Consider the following 12,667-nt stretch of genomic DNA (forward strand, 5'->3'; position numbering starts at 1 on the left):
AAGCCCTTGGGGTTAAAATTTAAACATCTCTAAGTTCAAAGGAATAGATACAGTACAGAGAGATGTAAATCGTATCTTTGTTATTGCTTTATATATTCTTAGTTTATTATTTTATCATTTGTACTGGCCTTATAACATTTTCATTTAATTGGGTATCTGTTTAGAGAATTACTGCCATCTATCATATTAATTGTACTCTGCTGGAGGAAAAAAAAATCCATACCTGTCACTGAAAATGAGACAGCATATATTAATAATACCTCTTAAAATACTTTGAGGGAAAAAAATCAGTTTGGTTATTATTGCCCATTTGTTTTTTGTATGTCGAAACAAAGCTTAGGCCTATTTTATGTTCTATGAGAGAACTAAGGAAACAGCTTTCAAATTTCATCATCTCATAGGTGTGTTTCTAATTGCAGTGCATAACTGCTTAATTTAGAAAATGTTCTGATACTTATCTGTGATGGACCACAATCCATGACTTTTTTAAGGCTTTAATTACTAGCGTACTGAATCAAAGTGCTTTTTTATGCCTTGCTTTTAAGCAAAAGTCATTTTAAGATTGAATCACTTTCACCAATTATAGTGTAGTAATGATGCAGACATCTTTATGTAGTTATTAGTGCCAGAGCAAACTGTTCTGATCACTGATGTCTGCAGTATATTTTTATTCATAGAAAATGGAATTTGTTTTAAGTTGATGATCTAGCAGGTATAGTCAATTGCTGTGACTATCAGAACCATGATGTTATGTAGATATATAGATAAGAAATCAGTAGGATTGATTTTTTTCCTTTTGTTTGGGGCAAAACTTTTCAAAGGAAACACTGTCTAATGTGTTACTTCCCTAATAATGCAATTATATTTTTGTGATAGTTTAAAGTATCAAACTGTATATATATATGTGTGTGTGTGTGTGTGTGTGTGTATAAATTTATTCCCTGAATTGATGAAAGTAAAAATCTATCAAATCTTATTATTTTTTTATTTTTTGAGACAGAGTCTTGCTCTGTTGCCAGGTGCCAGGCTGGAGTGCAGTGGCGCAATCTCGGCTCACTGCAACCTCTGCTTCCCAGGTTCAAGCAGTTCTCCTGCCTCAGCCTCCTGAGTAGCTGGGACCACACGTACGCACCACCACACCCAGCTAATTTTTGTATTTTTTAGTAGAGATGGGGTTTCACCATGGTCTCAGTCTCCTGAGCTCATGATCCGCCCGCCTCGGCCTCCCAAAGTTCTGGGATTACAGGCATGAACCACCGAGCCCGGCCCAAATCTTATTTTATTTAAAAATTGTAGCATTTTGTAAAATTCAACTTTTGATATGTGTTATTTGCAAAATTGTTCATTTTCTAAGATAAGGTGAATTTCTTGGCAACATCAGCTTTTACTTTCTACTTCAGTGCTCCCTGTATGTTGTAAAGACTGCACTATAGAGACAGGTGCTAGTTGTAAAGATATTTATTACAAAATCAAGCTTTGTTTGTATTTAGATTGAATATGAGACTCAAGTTAAGAAGATGCTGCTTGAAAAAGACAGCCTAGGACCAAAAGGCGAACTGAAAGATGAAGACAGAGAAAAGGTAATAAACTAACTTGGTAAACTTTCTGTTAACAGAGAGTTTCTAGAGTGTTTATATTTTAAGATACTGTTTTAAATAAAATCATCTTATTGGTAAGATCCTTTTGGTTAAACCTTAAGTGATTATTTAAAGATTTTTGCTTACAGAGTATTGCTTTAATGTCTAATTTAATTAAATTTGCTGAAAGGAAGGAGTTACTTTGGGGTAAAAGGATAGACTAAAGAAAACCTCAGTGTTCTCAATAGGTAAAATTGTTTTTCTAAATCATGCTTTCTAGCTGCTTTTTTCTTAGTTTGAGAAGAGTTTTAAATGAAAAGTAAACAAATTATGGCATTTTGATTCTTTTGTGTGAATATATATAATTTTGTACATTTTAACCTTTGCACAGAAAAAGTGGAAAGAAAAGATTGCATATTTACGCAATAGACAAAAAGATCGGCAAGGAATACTTAAATAAATTCTGTTATGTATCTGCTGTAATGCAGGCTTCTAATCCTCCTGCCTATCTCCATATAAATGATTCTGTTCAAGACCATAGATGTTTTCTTCGCTAAAAGCAGTAAAGCTCTTTTAGATGAAATGTCTAAAAACATCTTGTAATAACTTGGAGCATGCTGGCAAGAGTAGTCACTTGTGACTATATGTGAAACCCCCTCAGCCAGTCGATATTGTAATAAGCAAAAATGGTAGCATCACTCCATTATTCAGAAAAGCCAACAGCGTGCTTGTTCCTTAGGCTGCAGCATTCATTAAGAAAAGCTTACTGGGCTGAAAGCTGGAAACAGATGATAACGGGATATGATTTTCATATTTAATGCTTTCCTTGGAAGAGTATGTGTGCTACAGATTGATAGAAGAATCAACTGCTACTTTACTAAAAGACTTTCAGGTTTGCCCTATAGCTACCGATGGAATCATTCAGCCAAGAAATTAACTTTTTCTCCTTTTACCTGCTTTATATATCTGCTAAGCAGGCTGCCTGGCTGCCAGTAAACGTTATTATGCAGTTAACTGTTTGGTATTTAAGACTCTTATCAGAAAAGAAACAGGCCACACTATTTTGTTTTTATAGTAGGAGGAAGGTTTAGTTTTTCTTTCTTCCATGCATTAGCAGGCATTAATCTGAGTTTATAGGAAGTTTTAGTTTTCCTTTCTCATAGATTAAAAAGTTAAAAAAAAAAAAAACCTAGAATTTAGAGCATTCTTTAAACTGTGAGATACAAAACACCAAGCCCCAGCAACCTTGACCTATATAAAAAGACCTTTAATGATAAGTGATGTATATGCCATTCGATGTGGGCCAAATGTGTTATGATGTGATAGACTTCTAAACCATTCAGGCAGTTTTTCCGTTTGACATTCGGTCATGAAATAATTGATGTGTTTTTAATCTATAAGCCAGTTAGTTCTTTCTATGCCATTCTTGATAGACATATTCTTAGTATTGCAGTGTCAATGGTACTTGAGTAAAATGGAAGCTTTTTCCTCTGTTTACACTACTGATTCTTTACATATAGTTATGGAGTCTCCTTTTAGGGCATATTTAAAATTAAAGCAAGAGACATATAGTTGACAACCCTTTAAAATGTTACATATAATAATTAGAAGTCTTTTCATTTATATGGAAAGGTGTCATTTCCTTAAGTGCTTTGACTATTGGCTATATAAGAATCAATTAGGTAAAATTTGGAGAAATTTATGTTCTGCCTTTTCTAATTTTCCATTGATGTTCAACCAATTAAAAGGTAAATACATTTCAGTGAAGTAATGTTTTAATTAATCCTTATCATGTATTAATTCCTGAACAATTCCTTATCGTCTTGAGTTATGTCTTATTGTTTAGGGGAAATCTAAGCTCTTCTTCTCTGGGCAGTGTTATGAATTGGTCTTGGTCATTGGTCTCCAGGGCCTTTCCTGAAGTGTAGTACAAGTCACTGGTTAAATCAGTAAATAGTTACTAAGCATCTGTTCTGTTTGAGAAGCCACAGCAGGTACCTCTATGAATGCCACAATTTTCTTACCTTCAAGGTGCTTTTTACAAAGCAATTTTCTAAGGCAGACAATGGTGTGTGATAAAGTGCCAGTCAGATGGGACAAGCATGAGCAATGAGGAGAATGAAGGTCCTGCTTCCTGTGAATTGGGTAACCCCAGCCCTGGTGGAGAAGGTGGTGTGTGAGCTGGCATTGAAGGACAGGCAGGGTGCCAGTCAGTGGTAGAAAAATTAGCTTGGAGGGCCGGGCGCGGTGGCTCACGCCTGTAATCCCAGCACTTTGGGAGGCTGAGGCGGGTGGATCACGAGGTCAAGAGATCAAGACCATCCTGGTCAACATGGTGAAACCCCGTCTCTGCAAAAAGTACAAAAAATTAGCTGTGCATGGTGGTGTGTGCCTGTAATCCCAGCTACTCAGGAGGCTGAGGCAGGAGAATTGCCTGAACCCAGGAGGCGGAGGTTGCGGTGAGCCGAGATTGCGCCATTGCACTCCAGCCTGGGTAACACGAGTGAAACTCCATCTCAAAAAAAAAAAAAAAAGAGGAAAAAGAAAAATGAGCTTGGAAAGTTACCTTATGGGATTTGGTACCTGGAACTATGGTACCAGACTAAGAACTGAGATTTGTTTCTCTAATTAGTGATAGAGAGAGAGAGTATGTGTGTGTGTGTGTGTGTGTGTGTGTGTGTTTTGGAGCAGTTGAAGGAAGGACTTGTGAGCAGAGCAGTCACAAGGAAAATGAGGCTGGCAGTACTGTGCAGGATGAGCCTGGGGAGGAGTACATGGAGCTGAGGAAATCAGGCTCCATTCAGGCAGGAGGAATTAACAGAATGGAGGGCCTGTACTGGGGATGGTTATTGAGGTGGAAAACACTAATAAAGGGGAGAGGATCTATTAAATTGGTAATAATTCTGAATTATAAAAAGATATATTTTTTAAGTGGATGTATAGCTTTCAGCCATAGGCTGTAAGTTGGATGCCAAGAAAAGTCATCAAGTGGTGGGTGTCCATTTTTTAAATATAAAACTCTGGCCCAGTTTTGGTGTAGGACATCCCTTGTTTGCTTGCATCCAGTAGTTGCTCTTGAGAGTCATGCATTCACTTGGAAGGTTTAATAGCTAGTCTATTCACCCGCCATGCTTGTTTCCACTATTAACTTATTTAGTCAACTGTAACAAAAAGTAGATACCAAAAAGACACATTTCAATCTTCACTTGAATCCTCAAAAATTTTACTATAGTAATTCTTCACCCCTATTATATATATTGTTATTTTTTATTTTGGGGCCAAATTCTGTTTTTTTTCCAGGCATGTTCTTCTGGTTGGAGAACAATGACTAGAGAATATACACAAAGATCAAGATGGTGTTTGTGAATTAAAGTGTACATTTATGGATGGGGGTTGTGCGGTTTCTTTGAACTATTTTGCTGTGAAATATATCGTACTAGAAGTAGAAGTGAACTGATTATACTCTGGCAGGGCTGGATAGGTGTGGAGGACCAGGGAATTTCATCATAGAGCTAAAGGCTTGCTGGGGAGTGTCACTTCCACTGTGGTAACCCTCCCTGCAAGGATCAGGTGGAGAATTGTTATAAAGGTGTTACTTCCACTTTTAATACTAGTAGCAACACTGGGTAATAATCACTGCACTTTTACTTTGCCAGGTGCTGTATTAACACTTTATATGTATCAAGTCATTTAATCTTCTCAACAACCCTAGAAGCAGAGGATATCGTTGCTCCTATTTTATAGTAAGGCTCAGAAAAGTTAGTTAACTTGCCAAAAACTACACAGCCAGGCAGAGCCACAATTCAGACCCAGGCCATCGGACTTCAGTGTCCATGCTATTAACCACCTTGCAACACTGCCCTCTAAGGTAGTAGGGGTAGCTCTTCAAATGTTGGAGAAATTCCTGGTGAAATAAAATCAACTTTAAGTACTACATTTTTACCTTGCCTTAAGGTGGGAAATGATCTTCCTTGGTGCTGTAGTATTTGAAACTGAATCAGGTGAGCGGTGGCAAGCAGAGGACCCACCCCCTAAACTGCCCATGTTTGCAATAAAAGAAGCATCCGTTTCTGTTGGCTTTGTTGGGCAGGAGAAATGCCTTACAGCTCGACTAAAGAAGAACTTGAAGGGAGAAAGCCTGCACAGCCACAGGAGATGGCTGTGTGCGTGGTGTGCAGGGATGAGCTGTGCCGTGGCTTTTGCCACAGAAATGAGCATGTCAGGAGAGGTGTCCAAGGTGTTCCCAGGACCAGTACCACTGCAGGAGAGGCACAAGACAGAGAAGATGACACCTCAGTCTGAGATGGTGGAAAGGGTTCTTATATTCCAGATGAGATAGACTGCTATTCCCAGGATCTGAGTACCATTCATAAGTCCAAGGCCGCCACAGTAGGGCCTGGCTCAGCTCCAAGGAGTAGAGGAACCAGATACCTTGTGTGGGGGAAACCTGATTGAAATAAATATCGCAGCAAGGAGAAAGGAATCCTAAGACTATAGTGAAGTGTCCCTATTGAAAGAGCAAGTGAGTTAGGTTGGAATCCCCCGGGAAGGATCCTAACACAAGTATTTGAGTGTCAGTAGTTTATTTGGGAGGCAGTCCCAGGAAGCACAGATAGAAGAGGGAGGAAGGTGGCATGGGGAAAGGAAAGCAGGCTGTAGGAGTGTGCGATTGAGTGGGTTACCACTCAGAGCACCTGGTGCTTAGTCCCATTGGGAAACTTGGATGACTGTGTAGGGCATGCATCAGGGATATCCCATTTGAGGAGTAGGAAAGGGAGGTGTTTCCCCTCCAGGTCTCCCACTGCCCAAGTGCCGTGCCTGACTCCTCTTCTGGTGCTACACAGCAGCTAAGAGAAGCGCTTGGGCCAAGAGGCACAGGTGCTTACAGGAGGACGCCGGGCAGGTACTGGAATGGTGAAGGCGCAGGGATATGAGCCTACCCTCACCTGCTGTGGGAAAGAACAGTGGGTGGAGGCTACACAGCAGCTAAGAGAAGCGCTTGGGCCAAGAGGCACAGGTGCTTACAGGAGGACGCCGGGCAGGTACTGGAATGGTGAAGGCGCAGGGATATGAGCCTGCCCTCACCTGCTGTGGGAAAGAACAGTAGGTGGAGGAGGTAGAGGTTACTCCTTAGAGTTCTCTATATAAGCCTGACTTCTTATCCTTACTAGCCCACAGTGCTGCCTTCACCCGCCGTCTCCTTGCTCAACTATAAACAATACAAAAATCTCCCTAGAGGGGGGCTCTGAGTAGTTGCCTTCACAGGGAATGTGGCCTTCAGCTCTGCCATCCCCAAAATTGGGGCTGTACTTGATTTACACAGAGCCATGACAAGTCAAAAACTAGTCTGTCTTTGTTCAGCTGGCCCTTTTTATATTAATTGATCTCTTATTTATATGTGTTTATATTCAGAAAACAATTAGAAATTAACCCAAATTGTATTTCAAGTCCTGTCCCTAACATCTGCAGACCTCTTTTTTAGGAGTGGGTAAAACATACTCTTTCCCAGCTTACTAGACAGTAAGCTTTTATGTGGCAGGGCCCAGCTCCTTCTTGCCTGCCGCACCTCCCCACAGCACCCTGCGCCTGGTGAGTGATGATGGCTTGCTGATCTGAAAGGAGAAAGAGGAGAGAGCTGCTCTCTGAGGGACAGGTGCTCCCCACTTCATGTGGTGTTCAAGGGCAGATGACATTGGGACTCTCCACTCCTGCTTTTAGGGGTGCCTTCCAAGGAACTAAGTGGGGAGTGTGGCTTTGATGGACAGCTCCCCCATTAGTCTTCCAGGTACTGTACTCAGGACTTTGTATATGTAGGCATATACAAATACACATTGGTTACAGCAGCCTTATAGAATAAGAACTATTTTAATGCCCATTTTACAGATTAGGAAATGGGAACTCAAAGAAATTAAGTAACTTAATTTCTCAGTCACACAGACTGGTCTGAAGTTTTAATAAACATCAGCCTACTTTACAGTTAGTGGAAGAAAGGATTAACTTGGTGGGAGAGGGCCTTTTTAAAAAGGGATTAGCTACTCTCTTATAGTCAAGAATGAAAGGAAAACAGTATTTTTAAAACTTACCTTTTGTGGTGACATTTGGCTAGCCAGCTATCTTCCTTTGCTCTTCTCTGCACAAGTCTATCATGTGACAAAGGCTCTAACAAGTGAGAAAATTGTATTCACAGAGACAGGTGCCTATGGTGTAGTGGAGTGAGAGGGAGGAGAAAAAAGAGGATGAGAAGGGGAAAAGAAACATAAGTCAGTATAACAAGACGAAGATAAATTGTGTGGGGAAACACTGTTTCTTTTTTCCTTTTGATAGTAGAAAAGGGTTTATAGAAGTTCCACAGGAGAACAAGTATTGATTTCTTGTTCTTTAGAAGACTTTACAAATTCATATATTCATAGTCCATGAAATACTGTATTATTAGAAAAAGATATACTTCATGCAGTCTGAAAAAAAAAGTTAGTGCCTAGAACTTTCTTGGAAAAGAATCTGGCAATAATGATCACAATACATACATACACATGTTCTGTCCTGGCAGTCCCACTTTCAGCAGTATGTCCCCTAGAAAGAAAATATTTAGTTCAAAACAGCAAAAATATAGTCTGTCTGTTGCAGCATTGTCTGTAGTAGCAAAACCGTGGAAGCAGCCTGAATGAGCAGCTGCAGAGGAGAAGCTGAGCTAGGGAGAGGGTGCATCCTCATGGTCAAGTGTTCTGCATGTGGTGCCCAGAATCCAGTGCATCTCTCTTGATCTGGGCAGTGTCCAAGAAATATGTTTAAGAGAGAAAAGCAGCTTGCAAGGGGTTGCTTACATCACGCCCTCACTTTGTGCAAGTAGCCAAACCTTACCAGTATGGAATTTGTTGTCATGGGTTTGAAGGAAGATGTGAATAGGCATCCTAACTGGTTTGCTTCAGTTAACTCATGGAGGGGAGAGGGAGGCAATGAGGTGGGGAAAATAAGTAACTTGTTCTTTACATATCTTTGCTTTGTGTCTCATTTCTATAATTTAATAATTTTAATACAATTTTTAAAATTAAACATATGAAGAAAGGATGAGCAGGTGGTTGGTTCATTTTAGGATGAAGGAACCTGCTTGTGGTTGAGACTGTACTTTTAATTGTGTGAGAGTGTGGATTGCTTATGTCCTTACTCAAATCCCTCAGAATTATAGAAAGTGGAGGTGCCTTTCTATCCCTCTGATGTAGTTCTGCATGTTTCGTTTGTGAATGGGGATCTCTTAAGAGAGTTCTAGTCCAAGTTACCCTATTTGGGGATGGTGGAGCATATAAAGGGAATATGAATTGTATTATAAAAAAAGGGCTGTTACCTTGACATTTTTAGGTACTTGTTAAGCCTCTTAGGAAGTGTTACTTGAAAACCGTAACTTAACTTTGTATTTCTTTGACCAACACAGTTGGATAGGCCTACAGATGTTGAGAGAAAGAGTGGTTCTGGGGTGTATGTGTTTATTTTGTGAAAGTGACCTACTGGCATTATTTTGGAATGCTGAATTTCTCTTGAAAGCTCACACTTGCTTTTCTCTTACTCTTCCATTTGCTGCACACAGGCTAGGTTTTATTTATCATATATAAGTTCTATTCAGGGTCTATTTTAGCGAGATCAGATTTTGAATTATTTGAAGTTAGAAATTAGGCACAGGCTTCAGATTCATTATTAGCAATTTTTATATTTGTTTGTTTGTTTGTTTGTTTTAAAAAGCCTGATTAAGTAATGCAGTTTGAGTTTGACTGACTCCATTTTGGATATTGTAGCATAAGAGATCTGCATTGTAGTCCTGGTGACTGGGTTTGAATCCTGGCTCTGTGTATGTGGACAAGTTCCTCAACCTGGCTACGTCCCATAAGAGTAGGGCTAATAATAATGGTTGTTTTGATAATATAAATCTCTTAGCTCCTGCTTATCACCTTGTGTGTGCTTGATAAATGTTCACTGCTTTTGGTGCCACCGTCAACACCATCATCACCATTTTTGTTCTCCACTAGGGTGGCCTTACTTTGATAAGCCTAATTTAACAGACACATCTAAAAATTTAGATAGTTCCAGTAACTGTCGAATTTCATCGCCAGAGCTATCTCTTTGTGGTCTAAGTTGTGAGATTTTGGTGGGGACTATAATTTTATCATGGTGGCAATATGTAAGAAGACTTAAAAATCACAGTGGCATGCTGTATTAGTTTGCTAGGGCTGACATAACAACATACCACACACTGGGTGTTTTAAACAACAGAAATGTATTTCTTGAAGTTCTGGAGGCTGGAAGTCCGAGATCAAGGTGCCAGCAGGGTTGCTTTCTGTGAGGCCTTTCTCCTTGAGTCATAGAAGGGCCCTTCTCACTGTGTCTTCATTTGCTCTTTTCTCTGTGTACATTAACAGAGAGATCGCTGGTGTGTCTTCCTCTTCTTATAAGGATACCAATTCTACTGGATTAAAGGCCCACCATTATGACCTAATTTAACCTTAATTACCTCCTTTAAGGCCTTATCTCCAAATAGAGCCACACTGGGGATTGGGGCTTCAACGTATGAATTGGACGTAATTCAGTGCATGAGAGGTGGTAAAGCAAAATAATTTCTTTAGGATTATTGCATGTAAATTACTGTTAATGGATTTTTTAAAAATCTCTCAATATGACTTAAGAACTTACATAGAAATTAAAAACAATAATTGTGCCATGTAAAAAGCTGGAAATTTGGCCTAACAGCTTCATTTCCATTCTGCATTTAACTTGCTGTTTTTCATTCCCTTGTCTGTGAAAATAATGATAAGAGGAAAAAATAAGATTTCCTTAGCATTTGCACACCATGAAGCATAACATTTTTTTCAAAGTATATTAATGGTTAAGGTCTGCCTTTAAATACTGTAGTTCATAATGATTAAGACATTATTAGAATTCTAAACTTGTTGGTATCTTATGTTCACTCCTCTTCTTTTCCCCAGTAAAGATGAATTTCTAACTTAAAAGTTACCTTCTGTTCACTAATAAATATTTTCAGCCATGCTCATTTGCTTTGCTATTGCTTCCCCCAACTCCCAACATTTTTAAGACTGCAGATGAATAACTGTGACAAGAAGAGAAGAACTGAACTAAAGTCTTGGATCATAGATTTATCTCTAGCACTCAACTACAGAAAGTGACAGGAAGCTGTGGAAGCGTTGGTCATTATGTCAGGTCCTTAAGTACTGACACATGCCGCTGCTTTTGGCAGTAACAACTGTCTCTCAAAAACTTCTGAATTCTTAATATTATTCCTATGTCAACAATAATGTGAAACATGGCATTCTCTTTTCAGCTTCCCTGGCTCAGAAACTGCTTCGAGAAGACACATAATAATGTTCAGAATTTTAGATTAAAGAGCACTCTCTTTCCTGTTGCTAAGCTAATAAAATGACAGACTTTTAAAAAAGAAAAGAGACACCTGTCTTAGAGCCTGATCTCAGCAAATGGGAAACCTGCCAGTCTACAGAAGCCCAGCTTGCATTTTACACGAGCCATTATTTTACTTTGCAAGTGTTGAGTTAGTTCAAATGTAGCATTGACTTAGAGTGAGCACAATTAATTTTTTAAGTTTCTCATTTTTTTGTTATAAAAGTGTATGTAATTGCTGGTGGGAACGTGAAATGGTACAAACACTTTGGAAAACAGTTTGGCAGTTCCTGAAACATATCGTTACCATATGAGGCAACAATTTCAGTCACAGGTTGCTATGTACAAGACTGGACACAAAAAGTGAACAAAAGTATAGCAGCATTATTCATAGTACCCAAAAAGTGGACACAGTTCACATACCCTCATCTGATGAAGGGATAAACAAAATACACTATATCCATGAAACAGAATGTTATTCGGCCACACAAAAAATACTGATAAACGCCACAGAATGGCTAAAGCTGGAAAACATTGTGCGGAGTGAAGGAAACCGATCAAAAAAGACAACCCCCATTATATGATTCCACTTACATACTAATACAATTTTCAAAATAAGTGGATTTTTACAAAGAGAAAGTAGATTAGTGGTTGCCTAGGGCTGGGGACTGACTGGGGAGGACGGGGAGTTACTGCTAAAAGGTATGGGGCTGCTTGTTGGAGTGATGAAAAAATGTTCTAAAATTGATTGTGGCGATGGTCACACAACTCTGTGAACATACTGAAAATCCACTGATTTATATGCTTTTAAAAGGATAAATTTTATGGTGTGTGAATTATGTTTCAGTAAAATGGTTTTAAAAAGTTTAAATCAAGTTGAATTTATTAAACCAGAAAAAAGAAAAGAGAATAGCAATGTTAATATTCTTGACATAATTCTATATAAGCACATTTTGGTAAATTTTTTTTCCTGTGTTTAGAATTTATATAGGTAGAAGCATGCTGAGTATATCATTTTTTAAAGTTTATCATATCTAAGTATCTTTGTTATGACATAGTCTTTGTCTCATTTTTCATGATCTTTTCCAACTTTTTATGATTTTAAATAATGCTGTAAGTGAACGTATTTGTCCACATAGCTGTTTTTTTTCTATTAGGTTTATTTCCTTATTATGATGGACTTTCGTGTAGAATTACTGAATCAAAGACAACAGCATGGTTAGGACTCTTGCTGCCAGATTCTTTCCTAAGAGGATTCCGCCCATTCATTAAGCTACCAGTAGTTTTAGAGCTTCTATTTCACCTGACTTTCCTCGGTACTGGGGAGTTATAATTTTTAAAAATCATCTTTATTTTACAGTAATTTTAGATTTGCAGAAAAGTTGCAGAGATAGTACAGAGTGTTCCCTCGGATCCTTCACCTAGTTTTCACCATTGTTACCATCTTACATTACCATGCCACACTTGTCAAATCTAGGAAACCAACACAGGTGCATTGCTATTAACTCAACTCCAGACTTCATTCAGATATTGCCAGTTTTTCCACTAATGTCTTCTTTTTTTGTTGTTCCAGGACCCAATCCAGGATTTTACGATTTTAATTTTTAAAAATTTAGTATACTGTGTATAGAACGGTACCACATTGTTGTCCGTCTTAGACATAGGATTATAATGGAGCTGAAAAACCTCCTGCT

The 12,667-nt window shown here is 38.7% G+C and overlaps 1 protein-coding gene across 13 annotated transcripts in view; it reads left to right on the top strand.

Annotated features, from left to right (window-relative positions):
• KIZ (kizuna centrosomal protein) overlaps positions 1-12,667 on the top strand; it is a 111,555-nt gene that overhangs the window by 18,245 nt on the left and 80,643 nt on the right. For 10 of the 13 annotated variants that reach the window (XM_078371505.1, XM_035298467.3, XM_078371506.1 and 7 more), the window contains one exon: positions 1,491-1,580. The exons of the other annotated variants lie outside the window; for them this stretch is intronic. In XM_078371505.1, coding sequence (XP_078227631.1) covers positions 1,491-1,580 — 90 coding nt within the window. The remainder of the gene's footprint in view (positions 1-1,490; positions 1,581-12,667) is intronic. 13 annotated transcript variants of the gene reach the window in all.

This window comes from Callithrix jacchus, chromosome 5 (genome assembly GCF_049354715.1).
Source record: "Callithrix jacchus isolate 240 chromosome 5, calJac240_pri, whole genome shotgun sequence".
NCBI lineage: Eukaryota > Metazoa > Chordata > Mammalia > Primates > Cebidae > Callithrix > Callithrix jacchus.